The sequence below is a fragment of the Mustela nivalis genome (genome assembly GCF_964662115.1).
Source record: "Mustela nivalis genome assembly, chromosome: 2".
Classification (NCBI taxonomy): Eukaryota; Metazoa; Chordata; class Mammalia; order Carnivora; family Mustelidae; genus Mustela; species Mustela nivalis.
The window spans coordinates 186473077-186500297 of NC_139021.1; the positions used below are offsets into that span (position 1 = coordinate 186473077).

Below are 27221 nucleotides of genomic sequence, written 5' to 3' on the forward strand. Positions count from 1 at the left end.
AGCCCCCCGGATGATCACATGTTTATCCTTTGGGAGCCTGAAATGGCGAAATAAAGCAATTTTTTAAAAAGTTTCTAGCAGATGCCTTTGAGAAGCAGCAAGAGTTTCGTCCCAGAGCGGCCACAATGGCCTTCTGCCGCCGAGCCTCCCCCATTCACGGAAGCGCTTAAGCCACTTAGCACATTAGCATCTGGATGGCGCAGGCCCTCCGCGGGCGCAGGGGTGGGCAGGGCGGGCGCCTCTGCCCCGGATTGTCCCTGTGCTTGTTCTAATCCTCCTCGCGGCTTGAAGGCGGCCAGACTGATTTGTGACACATGAGTCCAAAAGCCACGTCGGGGCTTGACCCGCTTAGCTCCTCTGTGCTCTGAATGTCAATGGCCTGTCGCGGAGGACGCGTCGGGGACGGGGACGGCGGCCGCTGCCTCCCCTGTCCCACGCCGGGCGGGGCCGACCCCCGCGAACCCGGCCTGTGGCCCGGCGGGTCCCTGCACAGGGGGGGTCTCCGCCGCACCCGGCCCTGCCCGCCCGCCCGCCCTCCCCGGGGTCAGGGGCTGCTCACAGCTTCACAGGGGCCTGAGAGGAGGTTTTTGAAAAGTCAGAATTAGTTTTCTAAACTCACGCCAGCCTCAGACCCCGGCGGCCTCTGCCTGCACTTTCTCGACGTGTCCTGTGCATCGACCCTGGTCCCGTGTGGCCTTTCCTTAAGGAAAGGGTTTTGTCAGCAACGGGGGGGGCCCTTTCCCCGCGTCCGTCCTCGCCCGTCTGGCCGCCGATCTGCCTTCTCCCGGCGCTGCTGTCGTCCGGGGGGCCCTTTGTGCTTCCTTCCCGGGGCCGGGAGCCGGCTTGCTGCCCGGGGGCTCCGGGTCACCCCACCTGTCGGCTCCTGCCCCAGCCTTTCCCGCCTCACCCCCAGTTCTGACTAGAAGAGTTTTCTCAGCAAACCTGGACTGAATTTCGTCCGTAGTCCTGCTCGCCGTGGACTGGGCCGTGCGGACCATCCCACTGTGTGGCTCCGGGACTGTCCGGCTGTCCCTGCTCCCTCATCCCTCCCCCTGCCTGTCCAGCTGTTCCCTCCCTCGGCTGGTTAGGGTCTCTACCCCTGGAACCCAGTGCGACCTCCGTTCTCCCTGGTTTGGCCTTCTGGGTCCTGTGCCACTCCCCACCTGGGGCGGGTCTCCTGGCGGTGAGTCCCCAGCCTGCCCCAGCAGACCGTCCTGGGTGGGAGCTGAGCCAGCGGCGGGGCTGCTCAGGAAGAGAGGCGGGCACGGAGGCCAGGGCCCACTCGGTTGGGCAGCCCTTCCTGCCCTGGCCGGTGTGCCCGTCACACACCCGTGCGGGCGGGTCCGCGGTCCCTTTATGGGGAGGCGTCAGGGAGGGAGACCGGGCAGCGTGCGGGTCGCGTTCAGGAGGCCCGGGCTGTGGGCGCCTCTCCCGGGACTGAGGCTCGTCTCTGTCGTCCGCAGACTCTCTGCACAAAGGCCACGGTGCAGACGGTGCGGGCCGCCGACACCAACGAGGTCGTGAAGCTGGTATTCCGTGAGTCGGACAATGACCGGAAGGTAAGCGACCCCCGAGCTCTGGGCTGTGAGCGCAGCAGGCCCCGGCGGCCATCCGGCGTCGGGGTGGCGGGGGGGGCGCTTGAGGAGTGGCCCGTTCCGCCCACGCTCACGGCTATGCTACGTTGCAGGTGATGCTTCAGCTGGAAAAGAAACTCTTTGACTACTTCAACCAGGAGGTTTTCCACGACAACAACGGCACCGCGGTGAGCTCTGCCACCAGATGCCCGCAGGCGCCTGGGCCCCCCCGAGCCGCACACCTGCAGCTGGGACTGCCCCCCTTCCCGAGCCCTGTGTCTGGTTGGTGGGCAGCATGGGGGACCCTCCGTGTGGGAGGTGGGACCCTCAGGCGCCAGGTACTCAGGGCGGCCGACACAGGCCTGGGCTCCATGTGCATGTCTGACATGTGTGCACGTGTGTGTGCTTGTTCACATGTGTGTGTGTGTGTGTTACAGTGTGTGTGCGTGTGCACGTGGGAGTGTGCATGTGAGCCAAGGGAACTGTGTGCTGGTTGTGTCCTGGTCCTGTGGGAGCCACTTCTCTGGACCCACTGCCGGGCCAGCCCTCAAGAATCTGGAGACGCAGTATGGGGCCGCCACGTTCGCCGTGGATTTGGGCCTGTTTGAGTGTGTTTCTGGGGTGTCTAGTCATGCGGTAGTAGCGTACCGGTGGACGAACAGTTCACGTGTGATGTCCCTGCTGTGGCCAGTTCCAGGCTATGAGGGGACAGCTCCTGACCCCAGGACCCCGGACCGCAGGGTACAGAGGCAGGTCCTTGGTGGCACCTGCCGAAAACCGGAGGCTTCCCTGAGGGCGGGCGCCCCGGCAGCTGGGGACACCTGAGCGTGCCCGCCGCCCAGCCCCGCTCCGGGGAGGCTCTGTGCACAGCCTTGCCCCTTCCCATCTCCCAGTCACCCCACGCCCGACAGCTGGTCTCCGTGTCCCCGACACTCCCATCACCCACCTTGAGGACACTTCGTCCCACAGCCTGGACTTCGGGCCCCGCCCCTGCCATCCCTGTCCTCACCTCTGTGCCTCTGGGAGCCCCAGCTTGGTCTCGCCACCCCTGCCCTGCGGCCTCAGCCGTGCTGAGTACTCTGCACCTGTGCCTCAGTTTCCGGTCCGTGTGTGGGAGGATCCCTCCGGTCCCAGGGCAGGGGGTGCTGGCAGGTGTCCCACGGGCAGCGGACTCTGTCAGTCCTATGTCCCTCCTCCAAACCGATGGCCAGGAACACACGCCTCCATGCCTGTGTCCACTCCTTCCTCCACAGCCCTGTGTCCTCACCGAGTCGGTGTCTGCTAGCCCGGGGCCACTGCATCTCCCTCGCCGCACATGCCCCATGGGTGTACCCCAAGCCTGGGGCCCAGTCTGGGGCTTGTCATGTGCACAGAGGGTCAGGCCTCCGCCCCGAGCCCTTAGCCACTTCCCACGGACCTCAGGCGGGCCCGGAGCCTGCTCTGGGCTCCTAGGCCTCGCTCACTGCTCAGCTCTCCCTGCCCACCCCTCACCCCTGGTCAGGGCACTGGGCTAACCCTGCCCCGGCAGATGCTCTGACCTGCCTTACCTGCCCATCCCGACCTGTCCCGGTGGGCACTGCCCTTTGGCTCTGGCCAGTTCACATCTCACGTCTTCAGGGCCTCAGACCCTGGCAAGGCGGACTCTCGGCCTGTGTCCCCAGCAGCGCCCAGCAGCGCCCAGCAGCGCCCAGCAGCGCCCGCTCAGCACATGGGTGCCTGCAGCCCTGCCCACTTCCCTCGTGGGAGGCGCTGACACAAGGACTTGTCCTACCTGCTGTCCACGCCAAGGAGCGCAGAGGCCTGGTGATTTCAGGGCCTGAGCACTCGGGGTCCAGGCGAGCCCGAGGGGCAGGTGTGGGGACAGGACTGTTCGGGGGCACTGGCTGCAGGCAAAGTGCCCGGGAGACTGTCTCTGGGCAGCTGTGTGACTTTCTGAACTGGGAGGTCGAGTGGGCGCTCTGGGCCCCCGGTACAGAGGCAGCTCCCTGACAGAGACAGTGAGACCACCAGGATTATAACAGAGGGGGAGAGCCGTGCACACGGCAGTGATACTGGGCAGCCAGGGCCTGGAATGTTCCAGAAGGAGCAGAACATGGGGGAGCTGGGCATGCTGTGGGGTCTGAGCCAGGGAGGTACAGGGCCGCCAGGGAGAAGTTGTGCGTTCCGGAAAAGGGGAGCCAGGGCACACGGACCCGCAGTCACAGTCCGTCTCTCAGCGTCTGGACGAAGCGTGTGCTACCACCATCAGAAATAACAAAGCTGTCGCCGCTGGACATGGTGGTTCTTACTTCTGTGTTTATCTGGCATATGAAGTTGTTTAAGATGGAAGAAAATTAGTCTGAATGCTCGGGGGACAGCTGGAGATTCGTTCAGAGACGGAGAAACGCGGCACAGAGTTACAGAGGAGATTTCCACATGGCTGTTTTGGAAAGACCCACGTGCCCCTGTGCTGTGTGTTCAGAACCTCACGTGGCAGAGTTGTGCCCGGCCTGGCGCCTTCCCGGGGGTCTGTGACGGCTTCTCAGCTCCTGCTGCTGCCGCTGCTGCGGGCACTGTGGGTCCAGGACGCCTCGCAGGGTTAGGCTGGCGCGTGCTCCGTGCCCCTGGCCACGACCTCACGCGTTGAGAAGCTGCCTCCACGTCCGTCACACACAGGAAGCGGGGTCGTCCGCGGCGGCCACGGGGACAAGATAAATGGTATGACGAGCCATGTCACCTCGGTGGTGAGACGCGCAGCCCCATGGCCACCGGAACAAAGTGCCCCTCCGCAGGATGGATGTGTCCGCGCCAGACGCAGCCCCAAAATCCATCGCGCCCTTCATCAAGCCTCGGTCTTGTACCCGTCTGACAGAAATTTAATTCGAGCTGGCTTCTGGAAATAATTATTGTATTTTAAGAGTAGTAATCATTGGCCGGGACATGATTGAATGTGTCCATGCCTATTGACTTTTTCTATGATTTATAGCTTTGTTTAGTCGATATTCCCATCGAAATTGTATAATTAATTATAAGTGTGGCTGTCAGGGCGGCAGGATGGAGTGCCCTGGTGAGGATTTGGAGAGATTAAATTTTCCTTGGCTGTCCCAGGGCAGGGCTCGGGGATCTTCACAGCGCTCGGCCTGTTGGATAGAGATGTTTTCTGTGTGTTTAGCAACTGCTCTAGCTCAAGGCACATTGATTTTCTGGGCTGCTTTTTCTTTATCAGCGTGGTGTCTCTGCGGTAACAGTGGAATCTGTGCAGCTGGGACAGCTCCTGACAGATACGTATGATCAGCCTGCTGCTTTATCATTGTCTACACACGCCCTGCGCTGTTTTTCACTTTGTAATCAAGAAGAATGTTTAAGATACATGGGAAATTGGTTATCATGTTTCTGAAAAATCTCAAAGAGAAACAAATTATCGTTTCAAGAGAAATGCAACATAATTTCTAATCAGGAACCTCTTTCACAGCTGGCGTTGGCCTCGGGGCCGCACCCCCAACCCCCACAGTTCTCACGGAACTCAGGGTGTTGTCCCCTCACACACTGGCCACCAGGCCTGGGACCCGAGGGGCCAGCTCAGGGGGGCGGGGTGTGCGCACGTGTTTCCAGGCCGTGTCACCTGAGGAGTGTCTCTCTGTTTCTGGGCAGGGACTTGGGGCCGTGGGAATGCAGGCTGGGGTGTGGGTGTGCAGCCGGACAAGCCCAGGAGGAGGGCCCTTACTGACAGAGACCTACCCTGGACGCCTGGGTCCTCACCAAAGCGGCTCTGTTACTGTTTTCGCAGCTGGAACATTCGCACCCACTCCAAACCAGATACTTACTGGCTTTACACCGTTTGCAAGTAGAAGCATGGTGGGGTCATGGTGGGGTCCAGATGGCCCCTCCCCGGGTGCTGCTGCTGCTCGGGCCAGGCTGGCTTGTCAGACAGGCTGTCCGTGTCTCACTGGCAGAGCAGTCCCTCCCGCTCTCAGCCGCGCCGGTCGCTCCCGCCAGAGTCTCTAGCTTCTCGGGTGGCTGCGAGGCCGCGCTCACTGGAGCCCGTGCGGGCACGGTAGTGCCGGTTCCTCACGACCCCCGCCAGCGACTCTGTGATGGGCAGCTCCGACCACGCCAAGCCTCACCCGTATTCCAAAACTACATCACGTGGATGCCGCCCATGTGGACGCCCTGTGGCAGGATCTGGCCGTGAGGTAGCACGGGGCCCAGGGAGGCTAACAGGGCCCCTATCTGAGGCTGCACAGGACCCAGGAGTGGTCAGTCGGTGAGCGGTGAAAGCCTCGCACTCACACGGTGTGCTCCCAAGCACCCAGGCGCGCGCACACAGAGCCAACGTCCGTGTGCGGTCACATCCCCCTCCAGCTCCTCTCAGTGTCCCCAGGGCTGATTGTGGGGACCCGGGAACCCCCCATGGTTGCCCCTTGGGTCAGATACATAGTGGAGTGAGGGCAGACAGCATCCTCGTGGTCAGAAATGTCTCCACACAAGAGAACACACGTGTGCACGTGGGTGAATGACACCCGTGGCACTAAGGACGGTGGGCCCCTGTCCTCATGCAGAGCAGCAGAGCGCTTGGCCCGCGGCTCGGAGGCAGTGATGTGTCCTTTAGGGACAGTGGTGGTGTGTGGCGGCAGGTGAGGACGGAAGAACCCCTTTCCGAGGGGGGATCCGGGCACAGGCGGTGTCTCGTTTCCCGAGGGGATTTTACGAACCACGTTTGGATTTCTGTCGGAGTTCTGGGCTACGAACTGGGAGCTGCTTGGAGCCCCCTTCTGGGTGCCAGATGGACACAGATGCCCAATGGGGCTCCCAGGCTGTTGGTCACAGGAGAGGGTCCAACGCAAGTAAGTCTAGAGGCCGAGCCCCACGGAAGGGGCGCCCGAGGTGCAGGGACCCATCCTCTCCAGCCCAGGCTCCGGGAGGCATGCTGCAGCCGCTGTGGACTTGGGGCCTGGGAGACACCCCAGGTTATCCCCAGTTTCCTTCCTGGTGTAAGGAAGAGAGTGAAGTCCTAGCACCTCAGAGTGCGTGGGGTGACGTTCTGAGGATTTGTACTTGAGTGCCTGGCCCCTTGCTTGCACTTCTCGCACCCAGAGGCAGCCAGATGGAGGGCGCGGCACGTTCCGTGTCCCCCAAGTGGAGGACCCGGGAGGCAGAGCCAACAGAGAGGGTACGCCCTTGAGAACGCTGAGCCGGCGCTGGGATGATTGGTAGGACACGTAAAGCAAGTATGTTTCCAAGGATTAAAAACATGGAAGAATCAGAAGCAAGCAACATGCCCAGAAGGAAACAAGCAGATCGGAAGCACACGGAACCTCCAGAAATGTTGCCGCGCAGGTGAAGTCCTGGTGGGTGAATTAGTGGCGGGCCCACCGTGGGCGCCCAGGGTGCCGGGGGCGGCACCCGGAGCAGGAGGCAGGGGTGGGGTGGCGCGTAGTGCCTTGCTGGGAGAGGCCACGTTTGGCAAGCTGATGTTGGACCCACGGGAGACAAGTCCTCAGGACCAGGATGTGTCCACGTGGGACAGCAGGACACCAGATGGAAAGAGAGGACATGACCTAGAGCAGCGGAGGCCCGTGACAAGTCACCATGCCAGTGCGACGCTGGCACCAGGCGGCAACACAGTGACCCTAGGGAAAAGCCATGAGGAGGTGTGGCCAGCCTTGCTGCGCCAGGCCCCCTCCCAGAGCAGTGCACGGACCTCTCGGGTGGGTGGCCACAGTGGTGTGTGGAAGGGGCAGACGCACGCACGTGCAGGCCCCCGGAGCCACCAGTCCATGGTGTGGCCACCATGGGACAGCGAGGGCCCCGCGGCATCTTGGTCTCTGCAGTGTGCGTTTGTTTGAGCGTCCAAGCTGGATTGCAGAGAGACGGGAGGTGCGCTCCCCGCCTCGGGTGAAGCCCGGTTTTGTGATCCTGCCGGAGGAAGCCGCCCTCGCCGCTTCCGCTAAGCCGCTGGTCACCATGGCCACACTTTGCCTCCCGATGCTCGCAGGGCTCCTTCCCGGAAGCCCTGGCCCCTGACCTCGGGTAGGCGGGTTCCTCTTCTCAGCCCTTGTTGGGCACAGCCACGTAGTGCAGCAGTCCCCCCAAGTCCACAATGCCCGTTCGGAGCCTGTCTCCCATCTGGGAAGGCTGAGAATTCGAGCCCCAGGTGATCTAGATAAGAAACACGTTACCGGCATGTGTGTGCGCGTCACTGCAAGTACACACATACATGTAAATGTACAGGTAGCTGCAGGACCTGCTCAAGTCCCCACACACACTCGGGTGCATCTCTCCTCCTAGAGATTTCCTCTCCATCCCCAGCCCCAACTGAAGACCTGACTCAGGAACTTGCCAGAAGCAGTTTGGCCTGGAGCCCTCCCTGGACTCTGGAGGAGCTTGAGGCTCCCCTGGGCACAACAAGACCATTTGGTGCCATGAAAGCCAAGCCCCTGTGCGCCGCCCTGTGCCCCCCTCCCCCTGCAGGCCCTCCGCCCCATGTGTCCCCTACCTGCAGTCCCGTGCCCTTCATCAGGACAGCGCTGAGCAGCTGCACACCAGCGGATGTGAGCGCACGAGTGCTGCAGTGGGATCCAGGCCCCCAACCCCTGGCATCTGAGCTCCACCAGGCAGGTCTAAGGCTCTTTGAAATTCGTGCCTGTGAGTGTCCAGGATTGTGCAGGACATGTGTGGGGTCCCATCTGGTGTGTACGCAAGAGAATTCATTTACCCTCCTTACCCACAGACCGTCCTGTTGCACACTCGAGCTGTTTTCCCTCTGAGCCACGCCAGGGCAGCACTGGGGTTCCGGGGTGAGGTGTGCTGTGGGAGGGTGGTTTGCATGGCAGCCGGGCACACAGGTCACTCCCATGTGCACTGAGCTGCTGAGGCTTCACACCGGGCTTACTGCTGGAGTCCTGGAGGCCGTTTTTAGTCATGTTGCCCTGCGAGGTTGACCTGGCTCACTTTTTTAGCGTGGGCAGAAGTGAGAGCCACGTCCGTTCTGGAGGTCAGTGCCTTGGTGGGAGGGTGTTGCTGGGTCTGCTGCCCCTTGTGGTTTTGGCAGAGGACCGTGGCCCTGCGTGGCCAGTCAGCCATGGGCAGTGGGGCCGGAGTCCCCGTGTGGCCTCCCAGACAGAAGGGCGTGCTGGGTGCCCACGGATCTCCCCAGGGACACGAATGGGCAGGTGTTGGAAGGGCTGCCCACAGATGGCCCCGTCGGTGTGCCGGGCGTGTTTGCTGGAAGTTCTGGGGGTCGCTGCTGCACGTAGAGCACCAGAGACTTCCCGTGTCCCCAGTGAGTGGACCGAAGTGACATTGTTTTCTTCTCCTCTGTCTTCAGCTCTTGGAGTTTGACAAGGAGCTGTCTGTTTTCAAGGACAGGCTGTATGAGCTGGACATCTCGTTCCCTCCCAGGTAAGGAACGCCCACGTGCTAGATGAGCAGGTGACTTTCTCCTTTTAGAGGACCCGTGCGCACCTGTGCAGACCACGCCACCCACCCTTCCCACCACCCAAGAGCAATAAGCGATTCTCTTAAACAAATTTTTTTTCTTTAAATATGCGAAGTACTGCCTTCTCAGTTTAGCACTGGGGCCATGAGAACTCTGAGCCCTGGGTCTCTGGAACGTCAGGATCTTGGGCAGTCTCTGTGTCAGGGGTGGGCTCTGGGTGGCTTTTCTCAGGTGTGGAAGCTTTTCTGGGCTTTCCTCTGGTGTTCACAGAATCTTGAGATGTGCAGCCATGACAGCCCGTTCCCTCAGAGCAGCCTGGCAGCCGCGGCCCCAGGGTCTTAGAGGGCTCGGGACAGAGAGGAGCAGGCAGAGGGGGCCTCGGGAGCTGCGGCTGGACTGGGGGCTCAGCCAGCTTCCGTCACTGGGGCGGCCGTGCCACATTCTGGGGAGGGCACCTCAAGGACACGGAGGCCCTGTCACGGGATTCCTCCCCACTTCTCTCTCCTTTTTTAGATCATGGGTGGAAATTCTCATCACTCCGGCATGTTCCGGGAAACTGTAACACAGGCGTGGGAGTGTCCAGGGGACACGTGGCACCCCGTCATCAGACAGAATAGCTCTGCTCCTAGAACAGGCTCAAAAACCAGACGGTCTTTCCTGCACGCTCCGCGAGGGGCCTCATCCCTGCATCGCATTCAGCAGTCACACGTGTGCAGGCTGGCAGAGGACCCCCCCAGTCCAGGGCACATGGGACTTCCAGCTGCTCGTGGGCATGGGCTGGTGCCCCTCTGACCTCAGGGTCCAGGCTCTGGCCGAGGGGGCTGCAGCGTGAGTTGTGAGGGGGGGGACTGGTAGGGACTGTGAGTCTGGGACAGCCAGGACCACAGCAGGACCAGAGGTGTATCCCCAGTGGTTCCCATCCATGGACTGACCAAGGGTGTCCCCCTCGGAGCCCCAACCCTGCCTCACAGGTCGTCACCTGCAGTCAGACGCACGTCAGGTCCGCCTGAGGTCCAGAGAGGTTCAGAGGGTCTGTGAAGCTGCCTCTCCCTGGGTGTGCTAGGCCAGATGTCCTGAACGGCAGCCCCTATTGAAAAGACTCGGGGATCTCCTTTCTGGGCTTTGCTGAGCTGCAGAGGACGGAGGCCTGGGGACCCACCTCAGGCAGAGGCTACGACCCTATGGACACACGGACCCTGCGCTGGCGTCTGCTTCTGGAGTTTCTCTTAAACCTTGCCACCTGGCATGTCACTTGGGCACAGACCACAGAAGATGCCAGCAGGACGTGGTCAAGGCCAGAGCCCACGGGGCCTGGTGGCCAGCGCCCCAGGGGGGTGAGCAGCAGGCCCGCCACCAGCACGGGCAGCAGGGAGACCTGACTACCCGTACCCAAACCCCTCAAGAGTCTGGAAGGACAAGTCAGCCCTCACCCACGTCGGGGAGTAGGGTCCTGGCTTGGGGGTCCCTGGACTGATGTTACCTGGTGAAGAAAGCACAGGCCTTCCTGGGGTGGTGGCGGTGACTTAGCCACGGCCATGAAACCCTGTCTACTTGTTGGGTCCTTCGCGCCCCTGGACAAGAGAAGGTGGTGACCTGGTGCCATGGGGGAGGTGCTTGAGAAAGCTGCCTGTGTGTGCTGGGCATCAGGGTACCTCCGACCGTGTTCCCCAGGATGCCCTAGGTGGGCTGTATGCACGGGGGTCACCCTGCCCTCCTCGAGGTCCGTGAGGTGCTGGACACAGCTGCTGCGCGCAGATCTCCGTGGGGATCGCTTGGCTCGGGCAGTGGGAGAATGGCCCAGACCTGTGCCCGCCCCGTCCTGTGTGCCGTGGCCGCAGGGACCCACGGCAGGGTGCTGTCCTGGGCCATGCAGGTCGCATCGGCGAGACCCAGGAGTCCTGGGAGCCTGTAGGAGCAGAGCACTCACCCTGGCTGGGGACAGGAGCGGTGACAGGAGGGGACACCGAGGTCTCACCAGTCCTGACTTCACGGGTGCAAGCACTACTGGCTGGTTAAGTCATCAAATACTTTCCCTTTAATGAGGAAGTAAGAGTAATTCCTCGGAGGAAAGGTGGAAGTTTTCTAACCAAACCAGCATCGCTCGACCACCAGAGCCCAGCTTCCAGAGACCCTGGTGAGCTGCCGGGTCACCCACGCCTCCCCCGCCGCCCAGGCCACCAACCCTCCCCCTCCAAGCCTGCCATCCCAGTCACCCACCCCTCCCCTGCTGTCCGGGTCACCCCCTCCCCCACTGCCTGGGTCACACCAGGCCCCTCCTTTGACTCTCTTGTCTTTGGAAACCATGCCGGTGACCAGAGCCCCGGGGGTGGTCATGTGGGGTTCGGAGAGCCGCCCCGACTGTGGGAGGAGCGGGCACAGCAGCAGAGTCCAGGAAAAGGACAAGCGATGAGAGTGCTCAGGGGCTCGGGACCTGCGGGTATTGACGAGTGGTCGGGCATGCTGTGTGTGCACCGGTGGGTGTGCACGTGTGTGCATAGTGGTGTGTGAGCTCATGTACAGGTGTGTGGGCGTGTGTGCATGTACACGGGGATGTGTACACGGATGTATATTCACCCTGTGCACTGCATAGCCCCATGTGCCGGTGAGCATGTAGGTGTGAGCTCACGTGCAGGTGTGTGTGCGTGTGTGTGCAGAGCGAGTGTGCATGGATTGCACGTGTACAGAGTCTGCGCATGCCTGGCTGTCCGCCTGGGTTTGGGCGTACGGACATGGGGCATGTCACGTGCTCATACAGACAGTGCACGCGGGACTTGTGTGTGCACACATCTGGGTACAGGGTGTTGCGTGCATCAGGGATGTAGGTGAGGCACACGTCTGGCATGCATGCGTCTGGGTGGGGAGTGTGTCGTGCAGGCGTGTGCTTGGACACATGTTGCCGTGGTGTGTGCATGGTGTGTGTGTGTGTGTGTGTGTGTGTGTGTGTTGCCGGGGTGTGTGCATGGCCCAGAAGATGCCACCCCACACACCTCCATTTTGAGAGAACGGCTTTTCGCTGCGGGGGCTGCTCTGCGTCGGCCATGAGGCCCGACAAGGCCCCCTGTGTGTTCTCCGTGCCCCGCGGCACTCGGGTGTGTGTCGGGACAGACTTCTCCCTTCTTGCTGCCAGGCTCCCAGGACTTTCTAGAAGGGGGCTGAGCCCGTGGGGCCGTGGCTGCCTCAGGCTGTCCTGCGTCTGGTCTCGGTGAGGCCACAGAAGCCGCGGGGCTCGTTGTCCAAGGGCACCCGCCTGGTCCAGGGGGCACGGTGGGAACGCGGGCCTGGGGCGGCCGCTCCTGGTTTTCAGAGCCTTTCTGCCCCCTGTCCACGTGGCGAGGGCCTCGCACATAGATGGCGCGGGCTGAGCCTCCCTGAAGGCCTCCATAGCACCGCGCAGAGCCAGACGGTCCCCTGGGGCGGCACGCCGTGACCAGAGTGGGCCCAGGCAGTGGGTTTCGGAGTGTGTCAGTACAGCGCACCTGTGAGCCCACAGACATTTCGTCAGTGGATGGGCCGTGTCGGGAGAGAGCGACTCTTCACGGAGACATCGGTCACCATTCCCCACCAGCTAACAGAACCACACTCCCAACGGACTAGAACTTAATGCCATAACTCGCTAGAAAAGATGCTAATACTTCAGATGTTTATGGAGCTGTCAGCTCTGTTCTTCTCCACCAAGGGCTCAGCGTGATGGCACCTTCCTGAGAGAGACTGCCCAGGGCTGGCGGTCAGGAAGCAGAGTGCCGCGGCCCGGCTGGAATGGGCCCAACCGGAGGGCCCAACCCTGCGCTGCATGGGGGCACTGTCCCCACTAGCAGGCCAGGGACAGCATCTTCCCCCCCCCGCCAGATGCTGGTCTGTGACGCCAGATGGTGTGTCCCTGGGCCCCCAGCGGCTGACCATGAGCACGAGCTGCTACGTGTCTGTGACCCGCTGCCGGAAGGGGTTGTTTGCCCACATGCACAACTGGCACGTCACCAGCCGGGCCTCAGAACGCCAGATGGTCCACGTCCCAGGCGCTGGTGTGCCGGACGGCGCATCCCGCGGGGCCACTGAGCAGTCACCGTTGACCGTGGCCCACAGGCACCCAGGGCCCAGGCACATCCTCCAAAGCTGTGAGTTTTCCTTGAAAGCTTGAATTTTGTCATTGACAACAAATACACTTGGATATCCACCTGGAGAGGGAAAATGACTCATTTCATCCCTTCTTGAGAAAACTCCCCTCTGATGTTCAGGTCTGAGTGACAACGGTCTCTGCTTTTCTGGCAAAACAAAGATACTCCACGGAAATGAGCTGGAACGGCCGGCAGAGCGCGGTGTGTGTCCATCTCATCCCGCCGCGCCTCGGAACGCCGTGCCTCCCAGGCTGGACAGTCCGTGCAGTGGCCGTGGGTTTCTTAGTGTGAGCCCGCCCCGGTCCCCCGTGCCCCAGGGCGCTGCTTCCGTCCGCCCGTGCAACTGCAGTGTCGGGAGGGTGGCACACGGTGTGTCAGGGGATTGCACCTTCCAGCCCTGCCAAGGGAGCCAGGGACCCCGGGGCTCCGCACGGCACACTCCAAGGCCAGCCAGAACCTGGAAGAGCCAGAAGGTGCACAGTGGCGGCTCGGGCTCTCGCTGCTGCAGGAGAGCGTCACACGACACCACTGCGGGCGCCACAGACTGCGTCCTACGAGCAGATCTGAAGTCACGCCGTGCCCGAGGGGAGCCACGCGGGTGTGCCGCCCGCGCCTCCGCATTCGTGGGACCAGTTGGCGGCTCTGGGGTCACGACCCTTGACTTTCCAGGCAGCGGCAGGAGGGTTGCCTGTGCCCAGGGGCCGGGGCAGTCCTTGCCACCGACCGCTCCCCGGACATCTCAGTGCCGCCGCGGCGCCGCTGATTTGGCCCAACCGTCCTTCGGGCTCCTCCCGTCTTTTCCAGGAATGTCAGTAACGGGCGGCCTCTGGGGACCCCGGGGTCCTGAGCTGCTCTTGCTGTCTACACCGCGGCGCCCTGGGTCTGTGGCCACTCACGCAGGCGCTGTCCTCTGGCAGGGCTCCCAGGAGGGGCTTCCGACCCTGGGGCAGCACCCCTGCGCGCCCCCCGCACTGGGGAGAGCAGGCGCACAGTGTGCCGGTCTGACTGGCGGCTCACCTTCCGCTTCCTCCTGCGCCCGGCGGCCCCACCCGCGGCCGGCCCTGTAGACGCAGGCTAGCACACACAGCCGGGCTTTGTGCCTCCCAGGCTGTGGCGTCGAGGCCCGTGTGCTTGAGGACAGGTGGGCGATCGTTACTCTATCACCGGCGGCTACGGCGGCTCTCCCCCACCGTGGGAGCACGGCCTGGGTGCTTGTCCCGTGTCCCCAGGCCGCCGGGGTTTGCTTTCAGGTAAACGTGTGTGCACGGCGGGCGTCCGTCACTGTCCGACCTGGAGGTGTGCAGGCTGTAGACCCGCAGCGTTGGGCCCGGTGCCCTGTGCTTGCCGATGGGGCCCACGCGTCTGCTGTGGGGGGAAGGCCCCCTCCTCCGGCCCTGGGGCTATGGGGGGAGGGCAGTGCCCCCACCAGCAGGACATCCCGGGACCAGCCGCTTTCTCCTTCTGAGTCAGCGGTGCTCATACTGGACTGTGGCTGTGGGTCCTGCCGGCACGATGGGCTGGGCCCGCCGAGGCATCTCCTGTCGTCTCTACAGCATCGGGCGCAGAGCTGAGCGCTGCAGGTGGCGTCTGAGCACGTGGCATCCGTCCTGTTTCCGGGCTGCACCCGAGCCTGGACTACTGGCTGTCTCCTGGCAGAGGGCCCCCACCCAGCAGCTGCCCGCTCGCGGCGGCCCTCACCCCTGACCTCTGCCCCCAGCCAAGGTTCTCATCCCATGGCTCAGCACGTTGTCTGGAAACTGGGGTTGATCTGTGTGGACTCCCGGCTCACGGGTAGCACGTTCTGGAGACAGCCTGCCGCCGGCCTGGGTTCGTGTCCCAGGCAAGGTTGCGCGTGCGAGGCCAGCAGTCCCGGAGGGCTGGTGTCGCTCCCTCACGGTCACAGCTGAGCCGGGCGGCCCCACTTTCCCTGCAGAGGACGCCTCTGTCCACGCAGGATGCCGTTAGACGGGGGGGCTGGGTCAGTTTTGTTTTTAAGCATATTTGCTGCTTTGAGTTTTTAATCAAGTGAAGCGGTGACTCCCTGAGAGGCGGGGGTCCTCGGCCCCTGTTTCTTGTGAACGTGGGGGACCCCGGTGGGACGGGGTGAGGCCGGGAGCCATTCACTCTGGGCAGCCTGACAGCTGCAGCAGGATGGGGGTCTTGAGGCCACAGAGCAGCAGGACAGGCCAGGGTCCCCCACAGACCAGGTGCCGCCGCGGCCCCTCTCTCCCCAGCAGTGAGCGAAGCGGAGAACAAGCTGATTATAATAATATAATTACAATTCTAGTATATAATCCGGAATGGACCTAGAAGCAGATTTTTACAAGGAGCAGTTTAGACCCAAGGATGGCCGTGCGAAACGCAGCCCGGACACGCAGACACGTCGCGCTGGTGTGGACGCAGCAGCCACCGCCACGCGCCTCCCCCTCCGGCTGGCTCTGAGGTCTTCGGCCACCACTTCAGTCAGTGCCAACGCGTGCACTTGGGGCGAGGCCAGTGGTTCTCGGGGACCGAGGAGCCCACAGAGTGGTCCCAGGGCGTTCTGGAAACAGGAGGAAGCCGCCTGGAGGCACCCCACATGCTGCTCACACGCTGTGTCACTTGCCTGTTGGGGGGTTAGCTGTGGTGACTCTGTCCCCAGGCGACCGTCAGGGCCTCTCCCGGGGGCTAAGCCGTGTTGGGGGGTGGGAAGGGGCGCCTGTGTGGCCAGAGCAGCGAGTCCGGGACGTGCCAGGCCACGCCACAGCGATGAACCCCCGGCCCGGGCACCAGGCACTTGCCAAGACCAGATGCTATGGTGGAGCAGGCTGGGTGGGGGCGCGGGAGGGGGCGCGCACCCGCGTCAGACCCCGCTTCCAGAGGCTCCCTGGAGCCATGAGGGGCATCCGGTGAGAGTCCCACAGGCTACGCGCTCGGCCATCCCAGGACTCAGGTTGGGAAGGAGGCCCGTCTGTCCGCTGGCCACGTCCAAAACTAAAGCCACAATGTCCTAGATGATGCCACTGGTTTGTCCCAAGATCCACTGCAGCTAAAATTCAAGTGAGAAGTTGGATCGCGGGTTTGACTTTGTGTTCTGGAAACTTATCTACGTGGTTTTCTTGCCTACCTGGCGCTGGCCACTCTGCGTGCGTGGGAAGAGCCACACGGCCCTCCCCGGGGTCTCGGGGGACAGTGGGAGGTGGGGCCGCTGCTGGCCACTGACCAGGCGCCCTTGTATCCCCCAGCTACCCGTACAGCGAGGAGTCCGGCCAGGGCCGGCGGTACATGAACACCCGATGCCCCGCGTGGTGCGACCGTGTCCTCATGTCCCCGTCTGCCAGGGAGCTGATTCTGAAGGTAAGGGCTACAGTCACCCCGGAACCAGCCACCCACGAGGGGCCCCGGGACGGGCCCAGACGTCCTCCTGCGATGGGTCCTCGGCCACTTGAGACCCAGCGCCCGGGTCTGAGGGCCCCCAGGACACCCGCTGCTTTTCTGAACCCACAGCATGCATTCGCAGTCACCAGCTAGTGCTTCCAGAACTGTGTCCTCGGGAATCCAATGTGCTCTTGAACACGAACGCACTGACGTAAAGCGCGTGAACACACGGGTCCGTCCTTCCCCGAGTTATGACTCAAGAGCCTGATTCACATCTGGGCTCAACGTGGTGAAAACGGACGGGGACGTTCATGCTGCACTGGGGCTTGGGGCACTCGGGTCTCCTGTGGCTCATTTTCCAGAATTTCAGTGCCCACATTTTAACACAAAAGGGAATGTGTTCAGAAGAATCAGTATCTGAATTGGTTTGGTCAACGAGAAACCACGTGCAAGTACGTTGATCGATCCGGGGGGCAGGGTCACAGGCTGGTGGTCAGTGTTGGGAGAAGACGTGGGCATTCGGGGGACCCTAACCTGAGCTCTGTCTGTTTTAGGTTCCGGCCCCCACCCCCCACCAGGACCCTTTGGCTGGCCTTGGGCCACACCCCGAGTCCTCAGCAAGGGACTTGGAGCACAGTGGGCAGGAGGGGTCACAGCCAGCAGGGCAGAGCCCCCCCACAGGCCACCCCAGCTCCTAGCCCTGCTGTGCACACAGCCCGTACTCAGTGGGCACCGGCCGGCCTCTTCAGTGAGGGCCCAGCCATCCGTGTTCTTTCCTGAGCCCAGAGCACTGTGGGCACGTGGGGAGGGGCCCACGAGGGGCCTGGGCTGGGGATGGAGCCTTCGCTGGGTCTGCACAAGCTCACTCGTCAGCACTCCTGCCCCTGCACTATGTGTAGGGCCCGCCCCTGCCTGGGACACCCTGGTACCCAGGGCCCACTGCTGGGACAGCCCCCTGGGCCGCTTCCCCATGGGCCTCCCTGGCTGACGCTACACTGGGCGAGGACCATGAGCGCAGACCCTGGGAGCCTGCCTGGCACCCGGCCTTGGACATAGCCCTGCCCTCTCCGCCAGGCCCGCTCGCTGGCGCTCTGGGGACGGCCGTGTGGGGTCCCACGGTGGCTCAGCCTCGCATGCCTGCTGGCCTGAGCACACGCGGTGTGCTGGGTGCACAGCCACAGCCAGAATGGGGACCCCAGGGGCAGAGAAGAGACAGGCACCATGTGCAGGGGAAGCACCCGCACCCGAGGAAACGGCGTTTTGCAGGAAGGTCTTGAGTGCAGGGGGCCGAGCTGAACTTGTGCGGTGTCTGCGGGGCAGCCCAGGGGTGGGGAGTTTCCCGGGGACCCTCTCATGCTCATTCAGTCTTGGAGCTTCAAATGCGGTGGGGCCAGAGCTGGAGGTGAGGGCCTCCCCCCTCCCCCCCCCCGCCCCCCACCCATGTCCCCCAGGCCCTCCCCGGGGGCAGCAGGCGGAGCCGACGCCTCCGGAGCCGCCGGGCCTCATCCATCATGGCACGGTCCGCTACCTCGTCATCATGTTCCGTTCTGCTTCCCCGGCCCTACAACACCGGCGGTGGCGGGCGGCTGTCGTTTGTTTGTGTCTCAAGATTATGCAGCAGGAAATCCACAATTTTATGCTGCCTTTGTAAATTACCGTGCTGCGTTTGATGAATGTCCCCCACTTCCGCGAGGCAGCCTTGCGGCCGTGAGGGATGGAAGTGCTCGCGCAGGCGGTGCCCAAGGTTGTGTTTTCATACTCCTGGCAGGCAACTGTGCTGCAAAGTTAATCTGACCTTAAGCTTCCTACCGCATTAAAGATAATTCAGTTTTAACGTCATGGTCTCGAGCTCCAGCTGCGGGTGGAACCATCGGCCCCGTCGGAGCTGACCGACGGTGGGAGCGAACCCTCCAGTCGTACCCAAAAAGCTGGCGTCTGTGCGGAGCCTGGGACAGAGGGGCCGGGAGGGAGGGGCCGGCGCGCGCAGCCGTTAATTAACGTGCACAGTGCCCGGGGCAGAGGCGTCTACTCTCCAGAGAACACAGTTCGGGGCTGACAGAACCAGCTGTCGAAACAAGCCTGAGCGGCGCAAACGGGCGCTGGGCGCCACTCGGCTGTGCGGGGCGCACCCGGCAAGAAGGCTCCCGGAGAGCCAGAGGAGAGTTGGGGGGCCCCCGCCCGACTCCTGTCTGGAAGCAGGAAGAGCCCGGGCCTCCCAGGGCTTCCAGAACGTTGTGCCTGCTGGCTGGGGGCTCCCTCCGAGGCGCTGGCCGGAGAGCAGCCGGCAGGTGGCAGGGGAGGGCGGCCGGTCGCTCGGGCTCCCGGAGGAAGCCCCGCCACTCCCACCTTCCCACTCGGGTCTCTCTGTTTGTTTTTCCAGTCGGAGAGCGAGGAGAAGGTTGTCACCTACGACCACATCGGGCCCAACGTCTGCATGGGGGACCACAAGGTGACGTGTCCGTGTTGCGTGTGGCTGGAAGGTGGGGGGCGCGGGCCAGACTGGGGCTCCTCCTAAGGCCACAGAGCACTTGCCGCGTTGGTCTGTGTTTACTTAATTGCAGTAAAATACCACAAGGTAGGCAGGTAGGTAAAGAAGGCAGAAGAGACCGTTACAGTAGAATAAAATACAGAATTTTACTATTTGTAACAAAATACCGTCTACAGCTGGCGATTTCCGAAGGTCATTTTTCCAGTGTGCACGTGGGACGCTGTGACGGCCTTCTCACGGCAGCGAGCACAGATGCCGCCCTTTAGGGGTGGACACTGAGTGTTTGGGTGCGGACGCGCTTTTTCCGCAGGGGTGCCCCACAGCCTCACGGAGGCCAGTGCCCGCCTGTCTTACCTCCAGGCAGATGGGAGATGTCTGCGCTGTCCCGCGTGCAGGGCCTCCGGGCCAGGATCCCTGGGCGCCTCGTCCTGCCGCGGGGCCCCCCGCACGGGCGCCCGGTGGGAACGGACCGGGCCGGCACTCTGCCCTTCCCCGGGCCGGGGTTTGCGCGGTCGTCTGCCCTTCACGGAAGTCGAGCCCCAGCCCCAGTCGGAGGGTGCCGCATCCTGCACACGAGGCCCGGGGGAGGGCAGGACCGGGAGTCGGGGGGTCGGGGCCGGCGCGTGGCCGTGGGGTCTGACTCCTCTTCTCCCACCGCAGCCCGTGTTCCTGGCCTTCCGCATCGCGCCCGGGGCAGGTAAACCTCACGCCCATGTGCACAAGTGTTGTGTCGTGCAGTGACGTGTGGTAAATATGGCTCCTTCCCTTGGATTCACCTTTTCTCAGCTTTTCCTGGTGTGTTTGTTCCTTTAACGAGTGACCGATTCCACGGCAGGGAAGCGATGCCACCGACACCCGAGGGCCCTTCGCGAGACCCCCCCGTAGCGCGAAGAGCCGGTGGAAGTCCCGTCCACGGAAACCCGCCCGAGCGCCACCCGCTAGAAGGCCGGCCCCACACTTCGCTTCAGCCTCCGGACCGTTCCGGAACAGCCTCACATACCTCACTGTCTTGTCTGTTCATGTGACATTAAGTAGAAACATTGGGTTTTTGTAACAAGTCACCGTCCTGTTGCCAAACTCCATAGACCGGAGAGGGAGTCTGAGAGTTCGGAGTTTCCATTTCTAATCACTGTCAGCGTGGGAAGAGCTTCTCTGGCGTGGAGACCCCACAGGTGTCCCACGTGCCCCTCTGCCAGCTGGAGGCGTGCCCGGGGCTGAGGCGACAGGCAGGGGCTCTTTGCGACTCGGGCAGTGCGGCCACTGTGAGGAGAGCAAGGAGCCCTGGTCTTCGCGTCTGGCGGCTCCTTCCACGTTATTACTGCCGTGTTACATGGTTTTAGAATCACACTGCAGCTGCTTTCCATTTTTATATATATAAATATATATAAATATATACTTTTTAAAAATAATTTATAAATCTTACCAAAACTTATGCTAAATATACTTTCCAGGATGAATGCTTGCGAGGGTCCTGTCGGCAGGTGGGGCAGAGGCTAGGAGTTCGGGGACGTGTACGTCCGCGCAGACCCATCGGGCCAGGTGGCCGCACGGTGCCGTCCTGGGGGCCGTGGACCACAGCACGTCTACACTTGCAGACCTTACTCCTATGCCTTTTCTTCTGTGTAATATTAAGAACCGAATGTGAAGTTTATAGCTAGCTCGGGTGTACCTTTGAAGAATTTTGTAAACTGTTTCGTCTTTTGTTACTGTTCTATGGTGCCAAGTGTTCGACATAAAACAATAATATCATGGGAGAAACAAAATAGGCTAGTCTGCTTCCGATAGAAACCGCTTTTAACACAGGCTGTCTGTAGATCTCTTAAGAGAAGCAAAACCGTGAGTTTCCGTGGCTGCCACCGCGGCCAGCCTCCGGGACACCCCACTGCGACCCTGTCCCCCAGCACGAAGCACAGCATTACTAGCCCATGCGGAGCCTGCGGGTCGGACACAGCGTGTGTTTTATTGATCTGCTTTAGAACACTACACAACTCCTGGACTGGGGAGGCCTTAGATGCTCGTTTTCGGGCAGATCACTACCGTCGCAAGCGATCCGGCATCCGCTTGCCGAGTCCGTTCTGGCCGGTGCGGCCGACTGGGGGCCGTGGCCGCTCTGCTCTGTCCACGCGCCCCACGGCAGGCCCGCCCCACGGCTTCTGTGTAACGGGGTGTCAGCTGTTGGTCACTGTGGAGGCCTGTAGAAATGACCGCTCCGGTTCCTAAGCAATAAAATTGATCATGGTGAAAACAGTTCTGTGTCTGCTTTGTTGCTCTGCCTTCCCGGGTCCCATCTCCTTTGAAATGCTAAGTAACGGGAGGGCCCTCCTTTGTGAGCTGTGACTTCAGATCGGGCTCACCAGAAATCCCGGAAGGTCATTCTATCAGATGTGCTACACAAAACCGAGCCAGTACTTAAGTGCAGAAAAATAATCCTTTGGATTTTTCAGTGTAGCAGTAACTAATGGGAGCTGCCCCTCAGCATTTAAGAGGAGATTATAAAAATGCACTGGCTTCCTCAAAACTCTAAAACTGGAAATTCCTTTGCTCTTAACTTGAGCTGAGAGAACGGTTCGCTGATAGGAATAAAATACGTTTCAATATTTTCAATATCGCTCCATCAAAAAGACCAGCCCGTGGCTCAAAAGAAATGTCTTTTTTAAAACTGATGGTGCGGCCACGTGGCATAGAACAGAAAACGTCCGGCTTTAACGTTTCTCTGTAACATTTTCGGAACTGCCTTCAAGGAGAAGCCTCATAGTAATGTAATCACTTCTTTTTAATTTTTAAAATTAAAGCTCAGGAGTTGGGCACAGTCGGTGCAACCACGCAGAGCATGAGCTCCAAGAGCCCCAGAGTGTGGAGAAGAGCTGCTGGCCCATCCCTGCCCCGGGAGCCGGGCTGCAGGGCCTCCGGGTGGGAGGGAGGGGGCGTGCGCGCTGTCGTCCGAGGGCGGGCTGGATTACTGGGGATTTCTCTCCGGTGTCCCGGTCTGAGTCAAACAGCAATTTCTGCAGATCAAAGACTATAGAACCGGGCTGCGGAGGAGCTTAAAATCTGCGATCTCCGCGCTGAGCCCGCACTTGGAAACCTTTAGCTGCCAAGATGTTTTAAGGTCTGCGTAATCGCCTCGGCGCGACTCGCAGCGCCGGCGGCGGCAGCCTAGGACCCGCCCCTCGCCCGCCCTGGGACTTCCGAAAAGAGAGACCCGCGGTGGGTGCTCACCTGCTGCGAACCTCCGCCACTGAGCCGGTCCCGCAGCCCGGGGGAGGGCGCGGGTAGGGGCGCGGGTGGGAGAGGGCGCCGCACCTGTCGCCGCGCGCGCCCCTGCCAGCGCCGCGCCCCTGCCCCGCTGCGTTTCCATCCGCGGCCATCGGCTCCGCTGGGCGCTCGCTGGCCTCACGGCTCCTCCGGCGCTCCGGGGACGGCCGAGGGGGGTCTCCGGGCCGGGGTCGCCCTTCCCCGCGCTGGGCCCTCGCTGTCCCCTCGCTCCTGCGAGCTGCCGCTGCCCGAGCCTGCAGACACGCGGGCCGGGGTCGCACCGCGCGCCTCGCCGCTGGCCCGGCTCCGCGGGGACTTGGGCTGCTGCAGGGGTGGGCAGGGACCCGCGGGGGAGGTGGGAACGGGGTTTGCGAGAAGGAAGACACACGCGGTGCAGCCTCCGGAGCCGCGGCTCCACCGGGGACGTGTTAAATAATTTATTGATTATACAAAGTGATTCCGCCCGGGACGCGCGGCCCCGAGCCCTCCCGAGCCCGCGCCGGACGCTTTATAACTTATTCTGTAAAAATATATATACACACGGGCGGGCGGCGGCGAGGGGAGCCGCCCGCCCCGACCCTGGTTGCTCCGGCCGCGCCCGTGCTCACAAGGCGTCCCCCGCGCCGCCGCCGCACGGGCTGACCAGCGCCAAGTTCGCGGGTTTGTGCTTCTTGAGCAGCCGCGTGATCTTCTCGTCGTCCGAGTTGGGGTCCAGGGGCCGGTTGTACTCGTCGTCGTCCTCCGCGTCCGAGCCGCCCACCTTCAGCTTCTCGGCGTCCGAGTCCTGCTTCTTCTTGGCCGACGCCATCTCCGCCGCGTGCCGCTTACGCCACTTGGTCCGGCGGTTCTGGAACCACACCTGCGGCGGAGGGGGGACGTCAGACGGCTCCGCGGCCGCCCCCGGCCCGTGCAACGCGAGACCCCGCCGCCCGCGTGGACCTGCAGGGGCGGCGGAGGCCGGCACCCCGGCCGGGCCGCGGAGCAGCAGCGCCCCCGGGGCTGGGCCCGGGGCGGGCTGGCGGCCGAGCGCACACGGTTCGCTGGACGCGGGCGCCGAGGCGACTTGGCGCAGCGGGGCCCGCGGGAGGCCGCCCCGCACCAGCCGCTCACCTTGACCTGGCTCTCGGTCATGCCCAGGGAGTAGGCGAGGCGCGCGCGCTCCGGGCCCGCCAGGTACTTGGTCTGCTCGAAGGTCTTCTCCAGCGCGAAGATCTGCTGGCCCGAGAAGGTCGGCCGTGAGTGCTTCTTCTTGCCGTCCTTGTCCAGGACCCCGCCGCCCTGGGCTGCAGAGGAGGGCGGGTGAGCTCGGCCAGCCGCCCCGCGCCCCGCGCCCCGCGCCCCAGGCCCCAGGCCCCGAGCCGCTCCCCGCGCGCGCCACCTACCCGGGCCGGCCAGGCGCGGGTCCCTCCAGGGCGAGCCCTGCACCACGCCGGGCCAGAAGATGGGCGGGCGCCCGGGCAGCTCTGCCAGCGGCTTGGGATAGCCGCGCGCCACGGCCGCGGGCCCGAAGTAGACGCCGGCCGACGAGGCGAGCCCGTTGAGACGGGGCAGGCCGCCCAGGAGGCCGCCGCCCGCCGCGCCCACCGGCCGCCCCAGGATGTCGCTGATGCCGTGAGGGGTGCCGAGCGGCAGCTGCGCGCCCAGGCCGCCCAGCGCGGGCGCCTTGAAGCCGGCCGGGCCCTGCAGCGCGTACGGGAACAGCGACGTCTTCATCTCGGCCATGTTGTGCAGCGCGGCCAGCGGCGCGCTGCTCAGCACGAACGCGCCCGGGCGGTTAGCGTCCATGGGCGCCGCCGCCTCCGGCCCGGACGCCCATCCGGGCCCCGCCGCCGCCGCCCGCGCCCGCCGGCCCAGGAAGTTTGCGCGCGGCCCGGGGCGCCGGCTGCAGCGGGGCGCTCGGGGCGCGGGCGCCGACGGCCCGGGGAGGCGCGAGGGCGGCGGCTCCGGCGCGGGCTGGGCGGCGGCCGCGGGGGTCAGCGGGGCAGCGGCGGCGGCGGCGGCTCCGGGGCCGATCGGAGCGGCGCCGCGCGGGCCGGACGCGCTGATAACCGCGGGGGCCCCCGCGCGGCGCGCGCGCTGATTGGCTGCGGGCGCCCGCGGCCCGGCCATTGGCCAGCGCCCCGCCCGTCTGCGCGCCCCCGCCGGCCGCGCACTCCATGAAGGGCCCATTAGCGAGGCAGGTGCCTCCCCGGCTGTAAATTTGCCCCCTGATTTATCTCCCCCGGGACGAAATAAATCCCGTTGGATGGGAGTTTAGTTAGGCAAAGGTTTTAATGGGAAATCAGGAAAAAATACGAGAACATATTTTATCGCCCGAAAGAATGCAGATTTGAGGATCCGCTCTGCACGCTCTGTGCGCCCCATTCCGTGAAGAGCCCCAGGTGCGCGGCGCGGGGAGCCAGGCGGCGCGGTCGTCGGGGCACGGCCGGAGCCTCCAAACCCGCCCCGGCGGCTCCCCGGCCGCCCCGGGCTCAGGTGTCAGGAGTGCCCGAACATTTGGGGGTAACTTTCTGTGGGACGCAGACGCGCGGGGGACGCTGGACCGCGTAGTCCACATGCCGAAGGGCCAGCGCGAATCTGCCCGGCTTTCCCCAGCACTCCGCGGCGCGCTGCTGGGACCCATCCCGGGGCCACGCGCGAGGCCGGCGACTCGCGGGCGCTGCCAGGCGGACAGTTCCCGGTTCCCTCCCAGCCCGCGGCACTGCCCTCTGCCCGGCCGGGGCGCGGGGACAGTGCGGGCCTGCGGCGCAGCCTTTCCCTGTCGCGAATTTTCAGCTTGGCTCCCGGGAGGCAGCCTGAGCCTCAAGCTTCGCCCCGAACCCCCGCGACCGAGCCCACAGGCCGCGGTCTCGTGGAGCGCCGCCCGAGACCACAGAGCAAACCAACCGGGCTCAGAGCCCAGGACGCAGGGCTGGCGGCGGCCACATGCAGGGCCTGGACGGATGCGCTCTCCAAGTGCACTGGACACAGCGGGGGCCTTCACAGGGGCCCGGGGGTGGGGGTGGGGCAGCTGTTCCCTTCCGGTAGGAAAAGCCCCCCAGCGCGTCGCATGGCTGTGGGATTCAACTTAGATCGCAGTGGACCCTCGGCGCCCGCAGAGAACAGGCGCGGAGTGAAATGCTGGGCGTTGGGCCTTCACCCTTTCGCGTGGGGTGTCACGTCAAACCCTGTGGGCTCTTACTGTTACTCACTGCCTGCTCCAGACAGGACGCGAAGGCCAGGGAACAGACGGCATTGCTTGGCCAGGGGTGGGCAGAGTGCGCCAGGCCGGCCTCTCTGGGGCCTCCTGCGGTTTGTCAGCAACGACTTTCCGGTTTCACCGAGCCCGCGGGGGCGTGCACGGTGTGGATGAAGGCCAGCGTCCCGGCTCCGTGCAGGGACCCAGCGTCCGCTCCCACGGTGTCCTTTGGGGCTCTGTTTTCGTTTTGGGCAGTTAGTGGTGGGGTCTTGGCTCTGAGGGTCCCTGCGCCAGATCCAATCGGACAGCCACTGGCCTGTGGGGCTGGGCGGGCCTTCGGTGCTCACCCCCGGACCGGGGCACCGTGCTGCGGGGTGAGGCTGCGGGCGCGCGGGGCCCTCAGCTTCGTGCGCGGTGCCGTTCCTCTCTCCCCGCGTCCTTCCCCGGCCGCACCTGCCCCATCCCGGTGTGGCCGCCCCGCAGGCGCTCTGTCCCGGCGGAGGCTGACCCCCAGGACACTGGCAGCGCCCCTCTGGGACTCCCGGGATTCCCGCGCAGCTTCTGGCGGCAGGTCACTCCGCCGCGAGACCCGCCCGTCTCGCTTAGAACACGCCCCACTTCCTCGGAGCTAGCAGCAGCCTGTGTGCGCCCCGACAGCCTGGGCTCGGGGACACTCTCCCCGCAGGACTGGGGCCGCTCTGGGCTCCCCGAACCCACCACCCCCCGCAGACGCTTGGTGGCCCAAGCCGGGGCTCCAGCGGGGGCGGAACCAGTGGGCGGAGCCGAGTAGGGGCGGGGTCGCGTCCCTCAGGTCCGCCTCTTTGCTCCACTAACTCCTGGATGGGCGGGGGCGACCCGAGGCTGCCGCGGGGCGGAACAGGAGGGGCGCGCCGGGGCGGGACGACAGGGGCGCACTCTCCTTCCAAAGGGTGCTGGCGGCCCCGGCTCAGAGCGCGGACCCCGCCGCGGCGCTCTAGGCGGGAGCCTGCCAGCCGGTTTTTGCTTTTGTTTTTGTTTTACCGCGGAGGAAAAAGAGCCCCCAAGTCGCTGTCCTGCGCCTCAGCGACCCTGGGTCTGTCCACGTCGCTGCGCCCTCCCTGGGCCCCGGCGGGAACGCTTGGGGTCGCGAGTGCGGCGGCGTCTCCTCTGGCCGCAGCGAACGCGGCCCCCGGGGGAGCCAGCCGAGGCTGTAGGACAGGGGCCGGAGAGAGGGTGCGCGCTGGGGGAGTGAGGTGCGCGGTGCGGGTCTCGGCGCGCCCCCCAGCCATCCAACCTTGCCAGGCGCTCCGGGGTTCGGGGTTCGCAAGCCGGCGACCCGGACGGTTTCCACTCTCCTGGACCCTCGCCTCGGGTCCCACTCCCTGCAGTGCCCCTGTCCCGGGTGTGGAAGGCTCCCTGCCTGACACCTCTGACCCGCGCCCCCTCCACCCGCTTGCTGGGGCTCCTACCCGCACCCCCTTCAGTTCCTTCTTCCCTCCGGGGAAGGTCCGAGGCGGCCCGCGGGGAAGAAACGCCCCTGGGCTCCCAGCGTTGATCCGCCCCAGAGCGGAGAGGTTAGAGAATGCCACCTTCTGGTCTTGAAAACGTCCTACAAAGGAAGATGGGGCTTTCCCTGCAAACTTACACGTGGACGGAAGGCGGAGAGCGGGCTGTTTGGTACAGGCTTTTATGCACCCCGCGTGTATTTTTTTGGCACCTACTGTGTACCAGGCGTGCCCTGGGAGGGCCCCGCTAGGCAGTGCGGGCGCCCGGGGTGGGGGGCAACAAACCTTGGCAGAGAAGCTTCAGCGAGAGCCTGCCGGAGGTGGGGTCAGCACAGGTGGTCTCAGCTGTGCTCGCA

At 63.8% G+C, this 27221-nt stretch overlaps 2 protein-coding genes across 5 annotated transcripts in view; one reads left to right on the top strand and one right to left on the bottom strand.

Moving 5' to 3' along the window:
* INPP5A (inositol polyphosphate-5-phosphatase A) overlaps nt 1-21195 on the top strand; it is a 158593-nt gene extending 137398 nt beyond the window's left edge. Inside the window, exons 10-16 of one of the 3 annotated variants that reach the window (XM_082721589.1) lie at nt 1464-1559; nt 1688-1762; nt 8881-8954; nt 16328-16439; nt 18841-18909; nt 19609-19695; nt 19784-21195. In XM_082721589.1, the coding sequence (XP_082577715.1) occupies nt 1464-1559; nt 1688-1762; nt 8881-8954; nt 16328-16439; nt 18841-18909; nt 19609-19689 (507 nt within the window). In that variant the 3' untranslated portion in view covers nt 19690-19695; nt 19784-21195. Of the gene's footprint in view, nt 1-1463; nt 1560-1687; nt 1763-8880; nt 8955-16327; nt 16440-18840; nt 18910-19608; nt 19696-19734 lie in introns of all 3 variants that reach the window. The other 2 variants (XM_082721587.1, XM_082721588.1) reach the window with 2 other exon arrangements.
* A 958-nt stretch (nt 21196-22153) lies between these two features.
* NKX6-2 (NK6 homeobox 2) lies at nt 22154-24044 on the bottom strand. Of its 2 annotated transcripts, XM_082719631.1 has the most exons (3): nt 23586-24044; nt 23314-23486; nt 22157-23062 (listed from the first exon to the last, which is right to left on the bottom strand). In XM_082719631.1, the coding sequence occupies exons 1-3, from the start codon at nt 23986-23988 to the stop codon at nt 22808-22810; spliced, it is 831 nt and encodes a 276-aa protein (XP_082575757.1). In that variant the 5' UTR covers nt 23989-24044; the 3' UTR covers nt 22157-22807. The 2 variants fall into 2 exon arrangements, with proteins under 2 accessions (XP_082575756.1, XP_082575757.1); XM_082719630.1 differs by having other exon boundaries at nt 22154-23062; nt 23314-24044.
* Between the last annotated feature and the right edge of the window lie 3177 nt (nt 24045-27221).